The sequence below is a fragment of the Solea solea genome, chromosome 3 (genome assembly GCF_958295425.1).
Source record: "Solea solea chromosome 3, fSolSol10.1, whole genome shotgun sequence".
NCBI classification, from domain to species: Eukaryota; Metazoa; Chordata; class Actinopteri; order Pleuronectiformes; family Soleidae; genus Solea; species Solea solea.
Window position 1 is genome coordinate 1,414,358 of NC_081136.1, and position 22,340 is coordinate 1,436,697.

The window sequence follows — 22,340 nt, forward strand, 5'->3', positions numbered from 1 at the left end:
ATTATTTTATGAAGCAACTTTGATTTGTTAATTCACTTACACAACAAGAGCAGATTATAGACACACACACGCACATAAAACACTCATTAACACACACACAAACACAATAAAAGCAGCTTTTGTTGTTTCCATGTTCGGCCACTAGAGGGCGACACACACCTGAGCAAAGGAACAGAGCAAGTCTTCAAAATCTAAAGTTTAAATCGTTTCCTCTCCAGACTAAATGTTGAAGAACTTTTGTTGAATCATTTTTGAATTTAAACCCAAACATCGCTGAACCTGTAAGAGAATTTTCAAAATAAAAGTCAACGCTGGCTCTGCCACTTTTTTCTTTATTTACAATAAAACATTATAAAGTGTTACAGTGTTGTAAAAAAACAAAAATAACTTCCTGTACAAACGTCAGCAACAAACAGGTGTGAAAACAAATCTACACATATTTACACAAGAGCTTCAGGAACAGGAAAGAGTTGATTTTCTTTTTTAGTCGTTTTTCCTCAGTGATTCTCACCTCAGAGTGATTATTACTGAAGGATTTTTGGTGACAGTTTTGAGACTTTAAATGGTTTAAATGGTTCATTTTTTCTCCTTTCCTCTGTCAAACACATTTCATTCTCAGGGTTCAAGTGTTTCGCAGACGACTCCCACGTTTAAGTTGGTCTTCCAAAGTTTAAAAACGGCAGCTTGGCGTCTGGGCCTGTGTTTGTGCTCCTAGCTCGCCATCCACAGGGTGAAGGGGACGAGGAGGGTGGGGACGGCCGTGCCGGGGGACACGCCCACACAGAGCATGGACAGGAGGCCCAGCAGCGCCGCCAAGAGGATGTTACGCTGGTCCCGGATCAGAGACTTCAGCCACTCACAAAACTGGAGGAAACAAAGACAAACAAAAAAACAACAATTATTATATTATTATTATTATTATTTAGGCATAAATTTGACATAAATTAAATTCTACTATGTCTTATGAACACGTTCACATCTTTATCTCACTGTTAGGACACTGACACTTACAGGTCGTAAACCACTCACTCTCCCACACCAAACCCCATTGAGAAAATCAGTGATTTTAGCTCGCGGGACACAGTGTTGTTATCAAATGGTATGCTAACAGTGGCTAGCACTAACTTTACGTTATGACTTGAAACGTGATCCACTCGCCTGTGATGTCATCGACCTCCGGAGGTAAATCGGTAAACACGCTAGCAATAGCATTAGCGACAGTATACTGAAAACTTTGGGGGGAACACAAAGTTTGTTTCGTTGCTAACGTCGTAACCTGAAAAATTGCGATTTTAAACAACAGCACGTTCTCCAGTCCTTTGGATTGAAGTTGTTTTTAAATCAAAACAAAGATGTTTTTCTGTTTTTTTTTAGTGTTGACTTAAAGGAACATGGACGTGAGCAGGAGTCGCCACTGCCTTCATCGTCATCATAATAATCATCATCATCATCATCAGCAGCAGCAGCAGCAGCAGCAGCTCGTGGTTTCTGGCAGCAGGCTCCTGACTGAATGCAGCTCTTGTTCTCCGGACTTTTCCGAGCAGCGAGCCACATTTTCCTCTCGACTCAGGAGGAGCTCGTGTTTTTAACCTTTGGATTCTTGACGGATTTAAATCCACGCCACTGATCACTAACAGAGCTGAGAAATAACGCTGAGTCAACGTCCAGCAGTTCAGCAAATATATGATGACTCATCTCAGGATGAACATCACGAGAAATATTAGTAAAAAAAGAAGTAAAAAAAATACAATTTTCTAAACTAAATAGCATCTATATATCCAGAACCACAACAGAATATTAACCTGGTTTCCGTTCAAATTTATTTCCTTTCATGTCAGTGTTCAAAACCCCTTACCTTAACCATCACAAACTAGGAGTGAGCAGCCAAAATGTCAATGTGCCCTTAAGTTTAAGTGTTTTTGGTCCTCACAAATGTTCCCTCAGAAGAACTTAGAAGAACCTTAACTTAACCCTTAACTTAACCCTAACCGAGGTATTAAAGTATTGGTCCTCACAAAGACACTCATACAAGAACACACACACACACACACACACACACACACACACATGCACGCGCGCCTCTCACCTGGTCGGTCTGCAGGCTCTGCGCGCTCCCGTAGCGGCAGAAGGTGACAAAGTGCTCGCAGTTGTTCCACAGCAGGCTGTAGGACACGGACCCCACGAGCCGCTCCGCCCGCTGCGCCACCTCCTCCGCGCCCAGCGGGCCGAGCGGCACCGCGCGGTCCATGGCGTTCAGCAGGATCACGGCTCCGTACGCGAAGTCCTCCACGGAGTCCACGCGGATGCTCGCGCGCTTGGAGAGCACGCCGAGCAGCAGGCGCGTGTTCGTGACCATGCGCTGGATCTGCCGCCGGTCCGCGGTCAGCGCCGGCAGGATGTCCGGGATCAGGTGCGCTACACGGTTGTCGCCCAGGTAGATGCCGAAGTGCGTAAAGAGCGTCCGCGGGACCTCCAGCAGGTCTCCACGCTGGAACCTCTGCGGTTCATCCCTCTCCGGGCGCCTGCTGAGCGGCGGCGGCGGCGGCGGCTCCGTGCGCTCTCTGCGCAGAGGAGGAACCAGGCTGGAGAGTTTGATGTGCGCGAGGAGGAAGAGTCTCTCCAGCAGGAACGTGAGCGTGTCCAACATGACTGCGCGCGTGTCTCACTGCCGCTGTCCTCTGAAGATCTGAGCTGCTGAGGAGACACACGGTCCTCCTCCATCCACACACTGAGGAGGAGGAGGACCGCGTGACGTCACAGAGACAGACCGGGGTCCTCTGAAGACACTAGCAGAAGTCAAGACAGACGGGTAAACTGTGTGATTAAAGGGACAGTTCATGTTTTGTTTTATGTGAAAATACAGTTGACAGCCACCAGGGACGTTGTCTTTGAGAACACGTTCACGTCTTTATCTCACTGTGAGACGGACTTTTCCAACAGGAAACTGAAGTTTGTCACTCACTCTCCCACACCAAAGCCCATAGAGAAAATCAGTGATTTTAGCTGCTGGCCTACTGCTGCCTCGTGTGGTTAGTTTGCGTCACTGGTGGTAATCCAAATGAAGACTTTCAAATGCCAAATTGACTTAATAAGGCATTTGAACTTAGTGATGGAGGCAGCAGTGGATCAACAACTCCTGTGTGTTGTGATGTTAAAATCACTGATTTTCTCTATGGAAACATATCATTCCTTACTTTTACTTCCAATATATTTGATCATCTTCTTCTTCCTGTAGAATCAGATGTTGTTGTTTTTTAATATTACAGGGTTTTTGTGGTTTATTTGAAAACAAATGTACCAAAAACTTGAGAATATTTTGCGGGTCTTTTATTTTAATAGGCTTATCAAGAAAGTAGTTTTGTGTAAGAATTGATAAATATTTACATAAAAGCTAAAAGTTGACTTGTGGTGTTCCACAAGTCTCAAGTTTAGGCCCCCCCACAATTTAACCACATTTTTCCTTTTCTTTGTTTCCTTGTTTTAAAAAAAAAGGTTTCTTTGAGACACAGACATTTTGTTACCAGGGCTGAAGTAGCAACTTTTCCACTGAATCACAAACACTAGGGAATGATGGGTAATTGAATTCAACTGAGGACAGTCACTCATTCATCCCCCTGCTTTTCTTCCTTGACAGAGAAGAAAGGGATTTTTATGAGATTAGGGGTGGATTATGAACACACACACACACACAGCCTCAGAGTTGAATGACTGAAGGAGATTTGGCTCCTGAATGTGGTGATGTGACCCCAACTGAGCTGTAGGAGGAAGGTGAATGGAGCTGTGTGTGAGTGTGTGTGTGTGTGTGTGTGTGTGTGTGTGTTACCCTGGTGCTAATGCTCTCCAGCAGTGTGGGAATGTTTAAAGTGATTAAACATGCGTCATCACCATTATTCTTTCTTTTCCTGTTGAACTAGCACTTTTTTACATCAGAATTTTTACCAACAATTGAAAAACATTTAAAAAAAAAATGTTAGCATGACCTCTAGCTTACACAAACACAAAAGTAAACAAAAAATATGAACTACCCCTTTAAAGCTGCTGTAGCTACATTTGTCTTTGTAGCTACAGCTACCTATCAGTTAGCATGCTAACTTCGGTTTTTTAAATAGAAGTGAATCTGCCTGGTCAAACTAACGCTAACATTAGCCATGCAGTGAATGTTCACACGTTTAAGCTAACAGAGTGATTTAGCGCTAAGAGTGTGTCCCCAGTTGGACGCAGAGTGCGCGTCACCATCTGTCTTCCTGTCACCGCGCGACATGTAAAGACGCGGCGTCGGGAAGCAGGCGGAGGGCTTTTGTTAGCGTCGCACTGTGGAGCGCGGCGCTAACAAAAGTCCTCTGCCCGCTTCTCGACGACGAGGAAAAAGGGGACGCAATTTATCTTCCTGCGTCTGAAATGACAAGAGACTGAGAGACAAAGACGACGACGTGAAGACAAATGACTCGGAAGACACACACACTTGTTCCCATGACGTTTGTGTGTGTGTGTGTGATGAATGTTAATTGTTGTGTTTGTGGGTAACAAGTTCTCAAAAAATGGTTTGTTTTTGTTTAAAAAAAATTTGTTTGAAAATTTCTTTCAAATTTTTATCCCTAAAACAACAAATAAATGATTTGAATTTTAAAAAATTAGGTTTAATTTCATACGGTTAGTAAATTTAGTTTGTTTGTATATACACCTTTTGTTCTACTTCCTTTTTTTTGGTTAAAGACACAGAGGAGGAAGCGAACGACGCACATAAACACACAAAGTAATCAGTAATTGTACAAATATCTTTAATCTCTTCATTTTAGAATTTACAATATTACACACTCAGTACGTCCTGTTTTAATGCTTTTAGTGGTTAAACATCTTTAATGACAACAACTCTGATTCTATATGTTGTGTAAAAATGTTAGAGAATTTTAAAAAGAAAGAAAAGAAAAAGGAGGCAAATGAACTCCACGGTGCACATGTGGGTCCACAGTAAGGCTTTGGGGTTTAAATCACGTCACATCCTGAGGAAAAACTGTACCTTTTAATTGTTTTGATCTTGTCACAGTTGAATCAGTCGGAGACGCAGGAATTAGTTTGTGAACTCACCACGGGTTTGTTTTTAAAGGGCTGGTGTTCCACAAGGCTCAACTCTGGGACCGTTACCTTTTTTCTTTCTTTTTTTTTATACATTTTTACACAGATCTGAACGACGACTGGACGGATTAGCATGAACTTTGACACCAAGGTTGAATATATTTTCTGCATCCCACAAGGCTCACCATTGCAACAACCATGAAATGTGGCTCAGGCCGTCACAGTAATTCCTTAAAAAAAAAAAAACAGAGGATCCGTCCTGCTCCGAAATTTGGCAACATTTTTTTTTTTTTTACATTTTCTGTTTAGCAACTGTCAAAAAAAGAAGAAAAAAAAAGATCTGGCGTTCCACAAGGCTCAATTCATGTATCAAAGCTTTTTTTTCCCTATTTTAAAACAATCCATGTGGATTAGTGTGAAAACTGGCACAGATGTTTATTATATTTTCTGTGATATGATATCAGACTTTGACGAGGATTTGTTCGACTGCATTTTTGGGCAACTAAGGAAAAAAAGGAAAAAATTATGTGGGGTTCCACAAGGCTGGATTCTGGGGCTATTACCTTTTTACACAGATCTGAACGATGACTGGACAGCGTAGCGTGAAATTTGACACCAATGATTATTACATTTTCTGTGATATGATATCAGAGTTTGACAAGGATTTGTTCGACGTCAACTTGGAAAAAAATAAACTGATTTGGTTGCACCTATGTTCATAATAATAATGAAAAAGAGCAGATGCATCGTCACTGCTTCTTTGCGTAACTTGAATAAATGTTTGTTTTTACTTGTTGATTAAAAAAATACGAGATTTTTTTTTACATATTTGGTCCAAATCTCAACAACTAAAACTAAAACTTTAAATCCTGAAAATTACGAATTAATACAAATGGTCTCAAATAATACAAATGGGATTTGCACAATTGTAGGTCAATTTGTTTTGAATTTACAAAACAGATATTACTCTGGGGTGCCTCAGGGTACAAATCTGGGAACCATTTTTTTTCTTTTTCTTACGCATTTCAGAGACTTTTTAACGACTAAATTGTTGACGACAATAATGTCGCCACAAACAAATGTGTTAGACAACAACACATTTAAATAATTATTTTTTGCGTTGCTCCATCATGACAAAGCATTTCTGTAAATAATTAGGGAAAATATTCTGTGGGATTCTTCGCAGGATGTGCTGGACACATGTGAATCCTCTCATTTGTGTATTTCCATGTAAAAATGATAACAAAACAAAAACATTGTTGTCACTTCTTTCAATTTGGGGTTCTGAAGAAAACTTTGCAGCATCGACAAATGGGTGAGATTTGTAAAAACCCGACGTTTTACAGTCTGTTTTCAATTTTGTCACTTTTTCAATTTTTGTGCGTTCTTGTTCTCACGAGTCTTTGAACGTCTCTTAAAAAGAAAAACTCTTGTTTATTTATTGTTTCGGGGAAGGCGACTGATGTGGTTCCCGTTTTATGTCTGGATTTAATTGTTTGACGAAAAAGTTTGTGTCAAAAGTTCAACAAAAAACAGAGTCCGCACATCTAAATGAGGGGAGGATAAAAGACAAGAAAGAGAGCAAGAAAGACGACTTTCTGGGGGAAATAATTGGAGGAGGAGACAAGTTTTTCGTCCCTGACAGAAGCTGCTGAGCGTCTGCAGCTTCAGCCTGTTTGTAATTAGAGACAAACAGACTCGAGGCCACGGAGTCGGGGTTTGGTGGAACATTCCTGCGGAACGTCGGAGCCTGGTCGTGTTGAGGTGAACGAGGAGGGGGAGGGGGGAGGAGAAAGGAGTCCGTTCAACCTGCGACTGCCGAGCTCGCGTCTCCTGAAAATCTGACCACGACGGAGCGGAAACTGTGGGGGAAACCCAAACCACCACTCCCTTTCTGAGGGAGGTCAGAGGTCAGAGGTGGTTCCCCCTGAAGCAAGTGAAGGAAGGAGTTCAAATCCAGATTCTGACCGTGTGACGCAGAGGGGAAACGAAGACGTCGCCCGATACACACTCAGCACGCGGCAGAGGAAGCGGGAAACCGCTAAGTAGACGTTAGCGATTCTTCACGATGTGAAAAAACAGACGTCTGTAAACGCAAACAAAACCTCGCAATCAAATACGAACAAAATAACGAGCAGAAGACAAAACCGATTTCACCTCAACGGCCAGAACTTTTAATGAAAGTGTGTGGTCATCCCGACGCTGTAGCTTCTGCTGATCCACACTAAAACACAAAACTGCAGAACACACGACCCCGCGGTTTCCAAAATAAAAGTTTTAGTTTCTGCACGCCCACACTAAAACACAAAACCGCATTTTTCAAAATAAAATTTCAGTTTCTGCGCATCCACACTAAGACACAAAACCGCATTTTGCAAAATAAGTTTGTTTCTGTGCATCCACGCTAAAACACAAAAACGCTATTTTCAAAATAAAACTTTCTGTGCATCCACACTAAAACTGCATTTTTCTAAATAAAAGCTTTAGTTTCTGTGCATCCACACTAAAATATAACCACACAGTTTCAAAATAAAAGTTTCAGTTTCTGTGCATCCACACTAAAGCACACCCCACAGTTTTCAAAAGTTTCTATATGGCCACACTAAAAGGCAAACCTTGAGTTTTCAAAATAAAGGTGTCAGTTTGTTCATCCACACTCAAATTAGTTTTTCAAAGTTAAAGTCTGTTCCTGTACATGCCCACTAATACACAACTGCAGTTTTCAAAATAAAAGTATAATTTTCTGTGAATCCACGCCAAAGCACAGCCCTGTGGTTTTCAAAATAAATCCTGTGCAACCCACCGATATGCAACAATATCGTTTAGAAAGTTTCTGTTCAACCAAACTAAAATACAACCATGTTGTTTTCAAAATAAAGGTCTCACTTTGTTCACAACCCCAGAGACTTTAAACTAAAACAGGAGCAGCAGAGATGTTTCCAGGCATCACCGTAGCAACCAGCGAGGACTTTTCAAAGTAAAAACCGGGCAGAAGCTGAGGTGTGTGTGTGTGTGATTTCATTGAGCCGACAGTTTCACCTCCTCCTCCTCCTCCACCTCCTCCACCTCCTCCTCTGTCTGTTTCCAGTCGAGGTTGAATGAGCCTCTTTCTTACTCTCAAACATCTGGAGGTTAACAGAGGAAGTGGGTGACGACAGTTGTTCTGGTGAACCACCAAAACCCTCCTGTTTGACCGCAGAGCCGCTCAGAGCGCTTGTTGTTTCCAGATCGTAGACGAACATACACTCAGACTTTCCTCATAAAGGTTATTTATGTTTTTTTTCTTTTTTAATCTGACAGTTTCCTGGATGCAGCCCCTCTTGTTTTTTGGGTTGTGGTTAAATCCTGTGAGTCTGTGCCAAATCTCATGTGTTGTGCAGATCATAAAGGCTTTGCTATGAGTGAGTGAGTGAAGGGGTGAGTGGTGTGAACTTGACTTGTCCCACTTAAACAGTATAACGTGTTTCCCGTTGTTTGGCTTATTTTCCCTCGTACAGTACGTGACTCCACGAGTGACGGTGGTTTCTCACGTTCGTCTCCAGAACGCTCCCCGCGCCGAGACGTCCCCTCCCCCGGCGTCTCAGTCCACCAGGGATTTGAGGTCGGGCAGTCCTCGCAGCTTCACGTCCAGCAGCATCTGACCAAAGGACTTACCCTGAGAAAAGACGACAAGAGGAGGCTTATTCTCTGTGATTCAGCTTAGTCTGCTTACGTCTATCATATCTAAAAACAGAATTTTCCATCAGGAAACTGAAGTTTGTTAAACACTCACTCTCCCACACCAAACCCCATAGAGAAAATCAGTGATTTTTATCCACTTCTGCCTCCATCACTAAGTTCACATGTCTTATTTTGTCACTTGAGTGTTTAAAATCCTCTGTTCAGATTTACTTCAGTGACACAAAGTGACCACACGAGGCAGCAGCAGAGCAGCAGCTCCTGTGTCCACGGCAGCTGAAATCACTGATTTTCTCTCTGGACTTTGGTGTGGGAGAATGAGTGGTTTATAAACGTCTTAGCTCAGTCCAAACAGCTACACTTTAAAGAGAAAAAAAACACCATAACTTTCACTTTAAATCAGAACATGTGTGTTTCCACGTTCATGTGTTTGAATTAACACATTCTGCATGTTTGACCTTCATAGCCTGGATGTGAAGTGTGTGTGTTGGCACATTGTGAGTGTGTGTGTGTGTGTGAGTCTTTGATGTGCTGTGGATTCCAGTGGGGCGGTAAAAACTTAACAGGAAGAGAAATAAAGACGACGTGTCAAAGGGGAGACAGGACGTGACACTGTAAAAAAAACCCCGTCCACACTGACTTGAGACCACACGTCACATGACCATTCAGGTGTAAACGATTCTAAAATTAAAGTCCCAGGTTAACAAATGCCTCGGTTTCTGTTTGTCCACATTAAAACACAACCCTGCAGTTTTCAAAACAAAAGATTTTCCTGCTAATTTACACTAAAACACTATCTGACAGTTTTCAAAATAAAAGCTTCAGCATCTGGTCATCTGCTCTTAAACACAACCCACAGTTTCCAAAATAAAAGTTTCAGTTTGTGTTTGTCCACACTAAAACACAACCCGACAACTTTTAAAATAAAAGATTTTATACTTATTTTTGCTAAAACACTAGCCTACAGTTTTCAAAAATAAAAGTTTCAGTTTGTGTTTGTCCACACTAAAACATAACCCTAGTTTTCAAAATAAAAAAATATGTAGTTTTTTTAAAATATTTCTTCGTTGTTTCACACAAACATCGAGTTTATTTAAAGGTCAAACGTTCTCTGGGGTCGTCTGAACGCCGGGAAAAACAGAATCTCTGTTTTAATGGGGCTAACGATGTCCGCGAGCAGCCGCAGCGTGTTCCTGCTGCTGCCGTGTGACGGCAGAACAGGGCGTTTCCTCCGGATTTAGAGCGTTTTATTTCGCCCCTCAGGCTGTGAAGCGACCCCGCTCATCCTCCACGCCTCCGTTTCTATGACTACGCTCTTTATTCTTACATTTATGTAACTGTGTCACATAAAACAGCATAAAGAAACTTACATTTACGCTGAATCGGGACAGCAAACGCGGCGCTATTTTAGACTTAAACACAGAAGAAGAAAGTGCTTTCAGAGCTCCGCTGACGTCTGGACATGTTCTCAAGCACCGCTCCATTTTCTGTGGTCACGCCTGCTGTCCACACTACCTCCGTGTTTTGTTTTTTGAGGTCCTAAATGTAAAGTTTTGGAACTCTGCAGATGTTACAGAGGACGTAGGTTGGGCGTGGACGCTAACACAGAAATGAAAGATGCAGATTGTGCTCGTTTGAAAACTCAAATGAAAATGAGTCGTGTGGACGGAGCCTTAAGCGCAGCCATTTTCAAACTCACATGACTTCATTATACTTGCACAAGTAAAGTTCTACTTTATTTTCCGTGTTAAACTTTTTGTTTCCGTGTTTCTTAACAGCTATAGACAGACAGATGTGTCAGGTGTGTATGTGTGTGTGTGTGTGTTACCTGGGGGTCGCTGCGTAAGGACGCCACCCCTCCTCCACCCAGGGAATTGCGCAGGACAAAGTTGAGGCTGTGGATCCCCGGCAGAGTGTATCTGTAAAAAAAAAAACCCACACACACAGAAAAATCCACCAGTTACCATGGCAACGCAATTAAAAAACCACACACTTAACGACTTACAGACACAGACCTGTGCTCTGTAACGCGCCGGGCAGACTCCCGCCGGGTTAACGAGCGCAGGCCGCGGCACTAATGAAGCGTCTGCGGCGGCGCGGGGCGTGAGCGGAGACACAGGTCGGCGAGCTTCACGACCTCCGCCTCATCTGTACGCTAATCACTAACACGCGCTGAGTCAGCGCTCAGACACGTCTGCCTGCGGCGCAACACACATGTTTACCCACAATCCTCGGCACGCCGTACCTGCAGCTGCTTCGCCGTGAAGCTGCTCACATCGAGAAAGTCTACCAAGCAGCGACCACGTGTGGTTAGAGGCGGTAATTACAGGCTCAGAGAACAAGAAAATATAAAAGATATAGAGATTAAAAATTTTTTTTAAAATGTATACCACACACACACACACACATATTTACACATTAAAGGGACAGGTTGGGATTTTCAAAGTGTCGATACTGAGAAATTGAAGTTTTTAAAGTCTCTCACTCTCCCACACCAAAGCCCATAGAGAAAATCAGTGATTTTAGCTCTCGGGGACACAGGAGCTGCTGGTCTACTGCTGCATCGTGTGGTCAGTTTGTGTCACTGAGGTCAATCTGAACAAAGAATTTCAAACACTGAACTCACAGAATTAGACATTTGATGTGAGTGATGGAGGCAGCAGTGGATGAACAGCTCCTGTGTGCTGTGATGTTAAAATCACTGATTTTCTCTATGAGGTTTGGTGTGAGAGAGTGAGTGTAACTACACGTCTTCACCCAGAACTTCTCAAGCACCATTTGTCCTTCATTTTGTTCATGTTCCTGAACTGAAACAAGGGCACCTAGAATCTGTTCAAGGTCTTTTTAAAAACCTGATCCAGGCCCATTGGAGAACCTGGAAAACCAAAACAACCTCCTGATGGACATCTGGAACATCCTTTAGGTGTTATGGGAGTTGTATTAACCTGCTGGTAACCAGTGCCGCGGCAGTAAAGTGTGTGAATTCTCTTAAGCATGCTGTAAAAACCCTTTCAACTACTTACTCTCCCTGTCTCACACACACACACACACACACACACACACACAAACATTGTGTTCACCGAGTGACGGCGTTGTCGACTCCCGGCTCGATGACGTGTGAGAAATATTTCTCCACCACAGAAGACGTCAGGTGCTTCTTCAGGTACGGGAAGAAGAGAGGATGACGAGCAACTACACCTACAAAGAGAGAGAGAGAGGGAGAGAGGGAGCTAGAGCTTTTGTCTCCTCTTTCCCATGTTGGAGCGCTGACAGTAACCATGGCGACCTGGTGAACTCACCGATGTTGGCAGAGTCTCCTTTGTCTCCGCTCCTGGTGAAGGCCAGCTCCTCCAGCCTGTAGCTGTGTGGTCCACTCGGCAGATCTGGACACGCACCAGGAAAACAACAACAACGGTGTTTGTTCATGCCAACACACAGACACACACACACACACACACACACACACACACACAAACACACAGACAACACAGACACACACATAAAATCCAGACTAAACTTGAACTACACATCTTCAAAGTTTTGTCAGTGAGAAAATCAGTTTAAAACTCAAGTTATGTGGTGAAATCCACCCTCAAGGACTTTCAAGGACCATGTGCACCACTCAAGGTCTGGAAAAGTCTTGAAGGATTATATCAACCCCCACAGAACCCCCCTCAAGGACTATCTTCACCCATCACAGACTCTTGAAATGTCTTCAATCACCATCTACAATGCTTCAAGGAACCCTGGAATAATCAAGGACTATATGAATGCCTCAAAATAAACGTATATCCATCCAAACACACTTCAAGGACAATTCAAGCTCTTTGAGAACCGTATGAATCTTGTCAAGGACCCTTGAAACCCCTCAAGGACTATCTGCACCCCTCAAGGTCTGGAAAGGTCTTGAATGATTATCTGCACCTCCCTCAAACCTACTCAAGAACCATTTGAGCCTCTCCAAGGACCTGCTGAATGCCTCACAGTACATCCTAAGACACAGCAAGCACCATTCAAGCTCTTTAAGAACCACATGAGTCTTGTCAAGGACCCTTGAACACCCTCAAGGTCTGGAAAAGTCTTGAATGATTATATACACCCCCCCCCCCCCAAGGACCATAGACTCTTGAAGTGTCTTCAGTGACTATCTGCAACCCTTCAGGGCACCCTGGGATTAATCAAGGATCATTAAAGCCTCTTCAATGACCTACTGAATGCCTCATATAAATGTATATCCATCCAAGCAATTTTTACTTCAAGCATAATTCAAGCTCTTTGAGAACCATTTAAGTCTTGTCAAGGACCCCAGAACATCCTCAAGGACTATCTGCACTTCTCAACGTCTCTGAAAATGTCTTCAAGGACCATGTGTACACCCCTCAAGGCCATAGGAGTCCCGTCAAGGAAAGAAGACTCCTTCTCCAGGACTTTTTGCATCTTCCAGGAACCCTGTGACCCCTTGAAGATTCAATTAACGTCAAGAACTGGAACCACGACATCGACTTGAGGGCCATTCACACCTTTTTAAAGAACTGCCAAACTCACCAAAGGAGCTTTTGCACCAGTGCCTGTACTCCTCAAGCACCATTCAAGCCCTTTCAACTGCCGCATGAGTCTTCAGGCCTCTGGAACATTCTCAAGGACCATTCAAGACCCTGGGGGGAAAAAAAAACTGGAATCTCTCCACAGATGACACAAAGCTCCTTAAGGACCCCTGGAACCTTTACAAGCACCATTTGACCAAGGCGAGGACAGTTTGAGGCCCTTTCAAAGACACACTGTGTAGAGCTAACATGGCATTTAAAGACTCATCAGGAACGTCTCCAAGGACCCTGCTGACCTCATATCTGTGTGTGTGTGTGTGTTGTGAGGGAAGTGTGAAAGGAGGAAGATGTGGCACAGCTTGTACTTCCCAGGAACACACACACACACACACACACACATACATGTGAAGGGGTCAGGGCGACTGTCGCCCCCTGCAGGCAAACCTCAGCAACAGTCCAATAATGACTTGGCATATATTCATGTTGACTCTATAGGCAGGAGAGGGTTTCCAGGTGTCTTTGTAGCAGCTCAGGGTCCTTGAATGGGGTGTGAAGGGTTCCAGGGTGCTGTGAGAAGGTTCCAGGCACCTTTGAGTGAACACATTTGGGCTTTAAAGTGTCCAAAATACTAGTGGCTCAGCTCAGTCACTGTTACTAATTATTTCACTCAAGGACCTTCTCAAGAACCTATGCTGCCCCTCCTACAACATCAAAAAACTATTTCAAGGACCATTTTTTATACCTTAAAGCCCAAATATGTTCCCTCCAAGGTGCCTGGAACCCTTCAGACCCCATTCAAGGACCTTGAATTAGCTACAAAGACACCAGGACCCTGACCTGGACCTGAACCCTCTCAATGACCACAGCAAAAACCTCAAGAGCCCTTAAAAACTTTCAAGGCCTACTCTTTGTCTCTCCAAGGCAGCAGCACTTCTGTGCACTTACCTGTGTCAGGCTCCTCCTCTGCTTGGGTGGGAGGGGCCTCCTGATCAGGTGTGTCTGGCCCTGCCTCCGAAAGCGACTCAACCAACTCCCCGCCAACGTGAATGTCCACCTGCAACGACACGAGACGACCACACGGGTGTCCTTCATCGCGTTGAAAAAAACATATATATTTGTTTAAGGGAAGTTTTCTTTCACGAAAAAGCTAATGTTTGACGACAGCTGTGGAGTAACTACAAAATAACGTGTCATTTACTTTGAAAGACAAAGAAATAAAACAAAATATAACGCTTTTACACAAAATCCCCATTTTTTTGGCAGGAAGTATCCTGTTTCAATAGGAAGTAATCGGAAAGTGATTCAGATGTTTTTGAGGAGCGTTCCTCACGCGTTCCCTCACTGACCTTCAGGTCTGATTTGGGGTGTAGGAAGAAGAAGGGCTTCAGGACAGGAGACACTCGAGGACGTCCACCCACGATGCCATTGAGTCCAGGCGCTGAAACAGAGATGAGAGCTTTAATTCAATCTTTATTTCTGGTGTACTTCCTGACCTACATGACACAGTTCAACAGAACCATGACTCAGCAGAGTCACACTGAGGTCGTGTGTGTGTGTGTGTGTGTGTGTGAGAGATGAACTCATCTTCACCATAAACAAAATCTTATTCAGGAGGTCACGACCCTGCTTATCTGCAGCAGCACACACAAGCAGCATACCTCCACTGTACGTGTGTGTGTGTGTGTGTGTGTGTGTCGCACCCATGCCAGTCCCCGCAGGAGCAACTTCTCTGGCAAAGAGTTCCAGAGCTTTCTTCTGTTTGTGGTGGACGGCCAACCAGAGCACTGCCTCTCTACAGCCCTGCACACACACACACACACACACACACACACACACACACACGAATACACACACAGATTACAAAAAATTGTTGACTGATCTTTAAGAACATGTTCACGTCTTTATCTCACTGTGAGACAGACTTTTCCAACAGGAAACTGAAGTTTGTGAACTGTATTCTCCTCTGCACCAAACCCCATAGAGAAAATCAGTGATTTTAGCTGGTGGGGACGCAGGAGCTGCTGGTCTACTGCTGCCTCGTGTGGTCACTTTGTGTCACTGAGGTAAATCTGGATGAAGGATTTAAAACGCTGTAGTGACAAAATAAGACATTTGAACTTAGTGATGGAGGCAGCAGTGGATCAACAACTCTGGTGTGCTGTGATGTTAAAATCACTGATTTTCTCTATGGGGTTTGGTGTGGGAGAGTGAGTGCTTTACAAACTTCAGTTCCCTGTGTGTGTGTGTGTTACCTTGGTGTGAGCGTTGGGACCATAAGTGTCTTCAGTTCCAAGGACCTGGACGTTGACGGAGCTGAAATCTTCTAATCCCAGCTGTTTGAACATTCTCTTTGTTCTACACACACACACACACACACACACACACAGAGATATATGAAGGTTAGAGCTGTCTGTCTCTCTCTCTGTCTGTCTGTCTCCGTCTCTCTGTCTCACCGTTTGACGATGCTGTCCGCCGTCCTCCTCGCCTTCTCCGCCGCTCGCGGTCCTCCCACTGGACACACGGCCGTCGCCCTGAACCCGTCCATGTAGGTCGCACACACCTGCACCCACACACACACACACACACACATGGCACAGTTACAGTAATGAAGATGACGATGAAGACGAAGATGATGAATATTAGGACATTTTACCTTGTAGTCATGTGACGGAGCGAGGCCTTTAGCCCCGGTCACTCTGACGGCACCTCCCTCTACACCTGCACACACACATATACATCCAGATGAACTTTGACCTCTGTGGAGGCTCGACTCTCCATGACAGCATCCTCGGTTCACGCCCCCCCCGTCCCGGGGTCGTGATGCGGTCAAACGAGGACGATGGTTTTTCAACACAGGCTCAATTAAGACCGAAATATTTACACGTCCACTAACACAAGGTCAAAGGTCACAGTGGGTCCAGAACTCTCATCAACACACACACACACACACACACACACGCACACACGCACACACAGCCCTGTGGTTTTCAAGATAAAAGCCTTTGTTTATGTTCAAAGACGGTGAATCACAATCTCAATTTTGGTTAATTGACGCTAAAACGCGCCATCGCAGTTTTCAAAATAAAAGTCTCACTCTCTGTTCATTCACAACCCGACAATTTCCAAAATAAAAGTCTTAGTTTCTGTTTATCCACACAACCCTCTAGTTTTCAAAATACAAGTCCTGCTTTCGGTTTTGTCTACATTAAAAGAGTTTTCAAAATAAAAGCCTCAGTTCCCATGTTAAAAACAGTACAAACTCACAGATGTGAAGCACAGAGCTGCGGTGGTGAGCACAGTGTGACCTCGTGTGTTTTTTTTCCACACACATTCAGCCGTTCATCACTAACACTGTTATTTATTTAGTTTAAAGTTTCATCCCATCTTTAAAAAAACACTGAATTAATGACAAACAGAGTGAAATCCAAACGTGTTATCAGCCAGCAGGAGTTCAGCGGAGGAGCGAGCGGGAAGTTTGACGAGGTCGTGCGAGGGTCAGAGGCAGCAGCGGCGTCGGCCGTGGACGAGTGTTTAGATTTAAATAAATCAGTTATCGCTGATAAGGAGTTTATTGGAGGTTGAGAGGAGGGCGAGCGGTTCAGACCCGGGTCAGAAAAAACATCCAGACGCGTTTGTTTAGAGGACAGTTTCAGGGTAAAGAAAACAAGGCGGTGGTTCAGCACGCGGTCACGGCCTCACACTGACTCTCACACTGTGTGTGTGTGTGTGTGTGTGTACCTGGTATTTGCTTGATGACAACGCGGCTGAAGTCACAGACGACGTCAGGCAGCAGGTAACGCCGCGGGTCGCTGATCTCGTACACCAGCTGCTCGGCGACCGTGCCGATGGAGACCAGGCCGCCGGTTTTCGGGGGTTTGGAGAGAACGAAGGAGCCGTCACTGGAACATTCCACCACCGGGAAACCCATGTTGTCCCTGAGAGAAGAAAGAAATCACGGGGATTAATTTAAGTCACGGATTCAACTCTACAAAAGGTTTCCACCGAACGTTCTCACCAATCAGGAACTTTGTGCCAGTCAGTGAAGATCCCACCTGTGCTCTGAGCGCCACACTCGATCAGGTGACCTGCAAGACTGACACACACACACACATAATCAAAAAAATATTAATATTAATTTAAACTCAAGTTTAAACCTGAAAATGTAACTTCAGGATTAAACTCAAGAATTTCAGGATTAAACCCAGGAACATGGGTAATAAAATGAGGTCACAAAAAATGGATTTGGGTGAACTGGCCCTTTAAGAGTTGAACCCATGAATGTTTTAAATTCATGTCAAAGAGAAGTGTTTTTTTTTTGTTTAGTATGAATGGTATGTGTGTGTGCGTGTGTGTGTGTGTGTGTGTGTGTGTGTGCGTGTACCTCCCCGCTGCAAGTAGGTCATAGTCGTGTTTCTCCCACCCAAACTGTAACGGATAAAAAAACACAGACAGAACATTCCTGAAGTTTTCTGCTCCTCAACACACGCACGCACACGCACACACACACACAACATCAATCCACTTGGTGCCATTTGTTTAAAAGAAAAGAGAAGAAAAAAAAAAAGAAGCTTCTCCGTCACTTCCTGCTACATGAATTCCCATGATGCCTTGCAGGACAAGGACCCAGTGAGAGAACAGCTGCAGGTGATTACGACCGTTTCCTTAATCCATGTCTCGTTTTACCTTCTGTTAGAGAGAGAGAGGGAGAGAGAGGGAGAGAGAGAGAGGGGGAGAGCGAACGTACGCTGTGCATGAGCGGCCCCAGAGTGACAGCGCTGTCCACGCAACGACCTGTCACCACGATGTCAGCGCCGAGGTCCAGACAACGCTGGATCGGAGCGGCCCTGAGGAGAGAGAGAGAGAGAGACTCCTGACTTGTATCCCCATAACGTAGATTATTACATTTCAGATGAAGACAGATTAAACCTGAAAACATGCACTTTTAACTTCATTTAGCTCCAAAACGGAGATTTGTAAATTTCAGGATGAAGACCCAAAACATGGTCAGGATTAATCCTGTGAACGTGTCTGTGTGTGTGTGTGTGTGTGTGTACCCGAGGTAGGCGTTCATGCTGTGGAGCGTCTTGGGTAACGGTCGTCGTCTGCCGCCGTCGTCGGCCATCTTAACTTCAGTGAAGCTGCTTCTCTGACAGGAGAATCGTCACTCGTCAGTTTACAAACTAAAAACATGATGATGTCAGTGGAGGGGGTGGGGGGGGGGGGAGGGGTGTCTCACATGGGGCATGAGGTCATCGCCGGTCACCACAGCGACTTTGAGGTCGACGCCCGCCTTCTTGATGACTTCCTGTATGGCTGCGGCGCAGGCCAGCGGGTTCACGCCTCCCGCGTTGCTCACGACGCGGATACCTGCGGGGACGGAACTGTGAGTATGCGGTTACCGCGGCAACAGCGCAGACAGACTCAAACGTCATCATCATCATCATCAGTAAAAAAACATGTGACCAACGCTGAGTCACATGTCACGATAAAGGTTTTTAAAGTGCGGTCGCATGAGTTACCGACACCACTCACTCTCCCACACCAAAGTCCATAGAGAAAATCAGTGATTTTAACATCACAGCACACAGGAGTTGTTGATCTACTGCTGCTTTCATTAGGAAGTTCAAATCAGTTATTTTTTCAATTCGGCATTTGAAATCCTTTGTTCAGATTTACCTCAGTGACACAAAGTGACCACACGAGGCAGCAGTAGACCAGCAGCTCCTGTGTCCCCACAAGCTAAAATAACTGATTTTCTCTATGGGATTTGGTGCGGGAGAGTGAGTTGTTTGTTGAAAAAGTCTGTCTAACAGTGAGATAAAGATGTTAACATGTTCTTTATCATATTGTAGCTTTAATCTGACATACATTTTCTTCATTTAGCCTTTTATTAAGGGGCTAGAATCAGTTTTCCTGCAGGGGGCGCACTCAGAATAGGATTTTTCAGTCAAAGTCACTCACCTTTCCTGTGGATGTCATTCATGAACGGAGCCAGCGCCACCTGGACGAAGTCTGGAGCGTAACCCATGTTCTACGAGTCGATAGAAAATAATAAATCTGAATAATTCCACATTTTTTACATAAAATGATGCAGAATTTACAAAATAATTCCTTTGTTTTTTTGTTCATTTACAGTGTAAAAACCAACAAGAATCTACATGTGCCCTCTAGTGGACAAACTGTGTGTGTGCATGTTTGTGTGAGACTCACAGGCATTTTGGATTTGGCAGCAGTGAGCAGTGACATGGTGATTTCACTGAGGTAGTCAAACACCAGGAAGTCCAGCTTCCCACTGTAGATCAACTGAGGCACTGAGGACACGGGGACACACACGGATGGACGGACACGGACACGGACACACACACACACACACACACACACATGGTATACAAGAACATTTGATTAAAAACACCAATACTGTTGTTTAAGGGGACACTTTGACTCAGAATTGTGGTTTAAAAACACTTTGACTCAACATCATGAATTAAAACAACACTTTAAATCAATATTATGAATTAAGAGGACACTTGACTCAATATTATGAAATAAGAGGACAGTGTGTCTCAATATGATGCATTAAGAGGACACTTTGACTCAATATTATGAATTAAAAGAACACTTACACTCAATATCATGAATTAAGAGGACACTTTGACTCAATATTATGAATTAAGAGGAAACTTGACTCAATATTATGAAATAAGAGGACAGTGTGTCTCAATATGATGCATTAAGAGGACACTTTGACTCAATATTATGAATTAAAGAACACTTACACTCAATATCATGAATTAAGAGGACACTTTGACTCAATATTATGAATTAAGAGGAAACTTGACTCAATATTATGAAATAAGAGGACAGTGTGTCTCAATATGATGCATTAGGGGACACTTTGACTCAATATTATGAATTAAAAGAACACTTACACTCAATATCATGAATTAAGAGGACACTTTGACTCAATATTATGAATTAAGAGGACACTTGACTCAATATTATGAAATAAGAGGACAGTGTGTCTCAATATGATGCATTAGGGGACACTTTTACTCAATATCGTGGTTTAAGGGGACACTTTGACTTAATATTGTGGTTAAAGAGGACACTTTAAACAGAACGATGTCACGTTCATGTTAAATCTTTTTTTTAAAAACTTTAGCATATGCTAACCACTTAGCTCGAACATGCACTTGTCCCCGTACCTGAGGTCGCCGTGTCCCCCCAGAACCCGGAGGCACAGCCGATCCGTACCGGTGTGGTCCGGGCAGGACTCGTGTAACACCTGGACCTGGTTCGGTTGTGACGGTCCGAGCTCGAGCTCGAGCTCGACAGAGCAGAGGACGAACTGAGGCGCAAAAAGTTTGCGTCAAAACATGAAAAACTGACGCACTTTCCCGAGTCTTTACGGCGCAACAGGCGCCTGAAGGCCGCAGGGGCGGAGCGGAGGTTAGACATCACGAACAAAGTTTATAAAAGGAGGAAAAAGAGAAAAGAATAAAAGAGGAGAAGAGAGTGAAGTTCCTCCGAACAGTTCAAGGTACACTGGTCCATCCATAAAAACAGTCCGACAGGAAACACGTCGCGGAACTATTCATCGACGCACCCAGCAATGTCAAATGTATGGAAGTGATAATATTACATTTTAATTAAATTATATTAAATTAAATTTTCAAAGCAAAATTACCAAGAATTTTCAAAAAAGTTAAACGTTTATATATATGTATATATGTATATATGTATATATGTATATGTATATGTATATATATATATATACATATATTTTTATATACTATATCCCAAATATTTCCAAAATTAGCACTATTTTATAAATACAAATATTGTCTCAAACAACTTTTAGAGGCCGTATTAAAACTATAGAGATTTTTTGGGGACCAGTATTTCCAAAATTTGTATTATTTTTTTTATTCTTTATACACAAAAATGGTCTAGAACAAAAGTGAGCCCTCGTTAATTAAACAAACGTACAACAGAAAACTGTCCGTGTTTTCATTTCCACACGAACATTTCCATTTGTTTTTTATAAACCTTTGATAAATGCGGGCTGTAAAAATGGAAAATAAGCTAAATTAATATTAATCCATCGAGGCTTTGCATGATGCAAAGAAGCTTAAGAAAAATTTCCATCCCACACGAATGAAAAATGACAGACAAAGCAATTCATTTTTGACAGGTCACCTGTTCACTGCAGGCTATTGTTGTTGAAGACGCGTCAGAAATCAGTGAGACACAAATAAACGTCAGTGCAGGAGGAAAATAAACTCCACTCACAAGGTCAGTTCATTTTCATTTTCTTTAAAAAATACAAAAAATGACAATTAAAATATATATATTATTAAGATTTAAGGAATACAACAAATCTAAAGTCATTGTTTTGTGTAGCGTTTGAGAACTGTGTATTGTATACATTTAAACCGAATGTTCATTTTAGTTTTTGACCATTTTAATATTTTTAAAAATTCCAATTATTTTAATTCAATGTATCTTGTTCTACATTATACAGTGAAATTTAAGGATTAATTTCTAACTGATATTTCCTAAAGAATGTCATGTGTGTGTATATATATATTTACATATACAGTATATACATATATATATTTGTACACACATCACATTCTTTAGGAAATGTGATGTGAAACAAGTGTATATATATATTACACTTTTTAAGTTTGAATTCGCTGCATTTAAACAGTTTTTCAGTTTCTTCAAAATACTAATTGAATTAAATAAGACATTTATACATACAGTATTCTGGTCTGTAATGATGTAAATGGTGTTTAAATTTAGACTACGTACAAGTCCAGTGTTTGTTGTTTTATACAATTATTTATCTTAAAACCTCATGGATTTTATTGTTTAAAAATAGAGTTTTTTCACTATTTTTTTGTCTTTTCTTTTCTTTAATAGATTTTTCCCCAGTTCACCATGCTAACTAACTAATGTAAGCTAATGACCGCTAACATTATGACCAATATCAGTGCTGCCAACTTTGGCTCAGCAGCTACAGCAACACACAACGGATAA

The 22,340-nt window shown here is 42.9% G+C and overlaps 2 protein-coding genes across 2 annotated transcripts; both read right to left on the reverse strand.

Moving 5' to 3' along the window:
• Positions 1-312: 312 nt before the first annotated feature.
• LOC131457298 (lecithin retinol acyltransferase-like) lies at positions 313-2,683 on the reverse strand. The gene is made up of 2 exons (XM_058626270.1): positions 2,087-2,683; positions 313-864 (listed from the first exon to the last, which is right to left on the reverse strand). Exons 1-2 carry the CDS (start codon positions 2,645-2,647, stop codon positions 712-714), a joined length of 714 nt encoding a protein of 237 aa, XP_058482253.1. The 5' UTR covers positions 2,648-2,683; the 3' UTR covers positions 313-711.
• A 2,078-nt stretch (positions 2,684-4,761) lies between these two features.
• Positions 4,762-20,852, reverse strand: lratb.1 (lecithin retinol acyltransferase b, tandem duplicate 1). Its single transcript, XM_058625009.1, has 19 exons — positions 20,501-20,852; positions 19,506-19,606; positions 19,257-19,326; positions 18,532-18,662; positions 18,350-18,441; positions 18,040-18,139; positions 17,677-17,720; positions 17,311-17,388; positions 17,034-17,230; positions 15,949-16,013; positions 15,749-15,855; positions 15,548-15,650; positions 14,996-15,095; positions 14,642-14,733; positions 14,241-14,349; positions 12,051-12,134; positions 11,832-11,949; positions 10,580-10,670; positions 4,762-8,728 (listed from the first exon to the last, which is right to left on the reverse strand). Exons 1-19 carry the CDS (start codon positions 20,751-20,753, stop codon positions 8,654-8,656), a joined length of 2,010 nt encoding a protein of 669 aa, XP_058480992.1. The 5' UTR covers positions 20,754-20,852; the 3' UTR covers positions 4,762-8,653.
• Between the last annotated feature and the right edge of the window lie 1,488 nt (positions 20,853-22,340).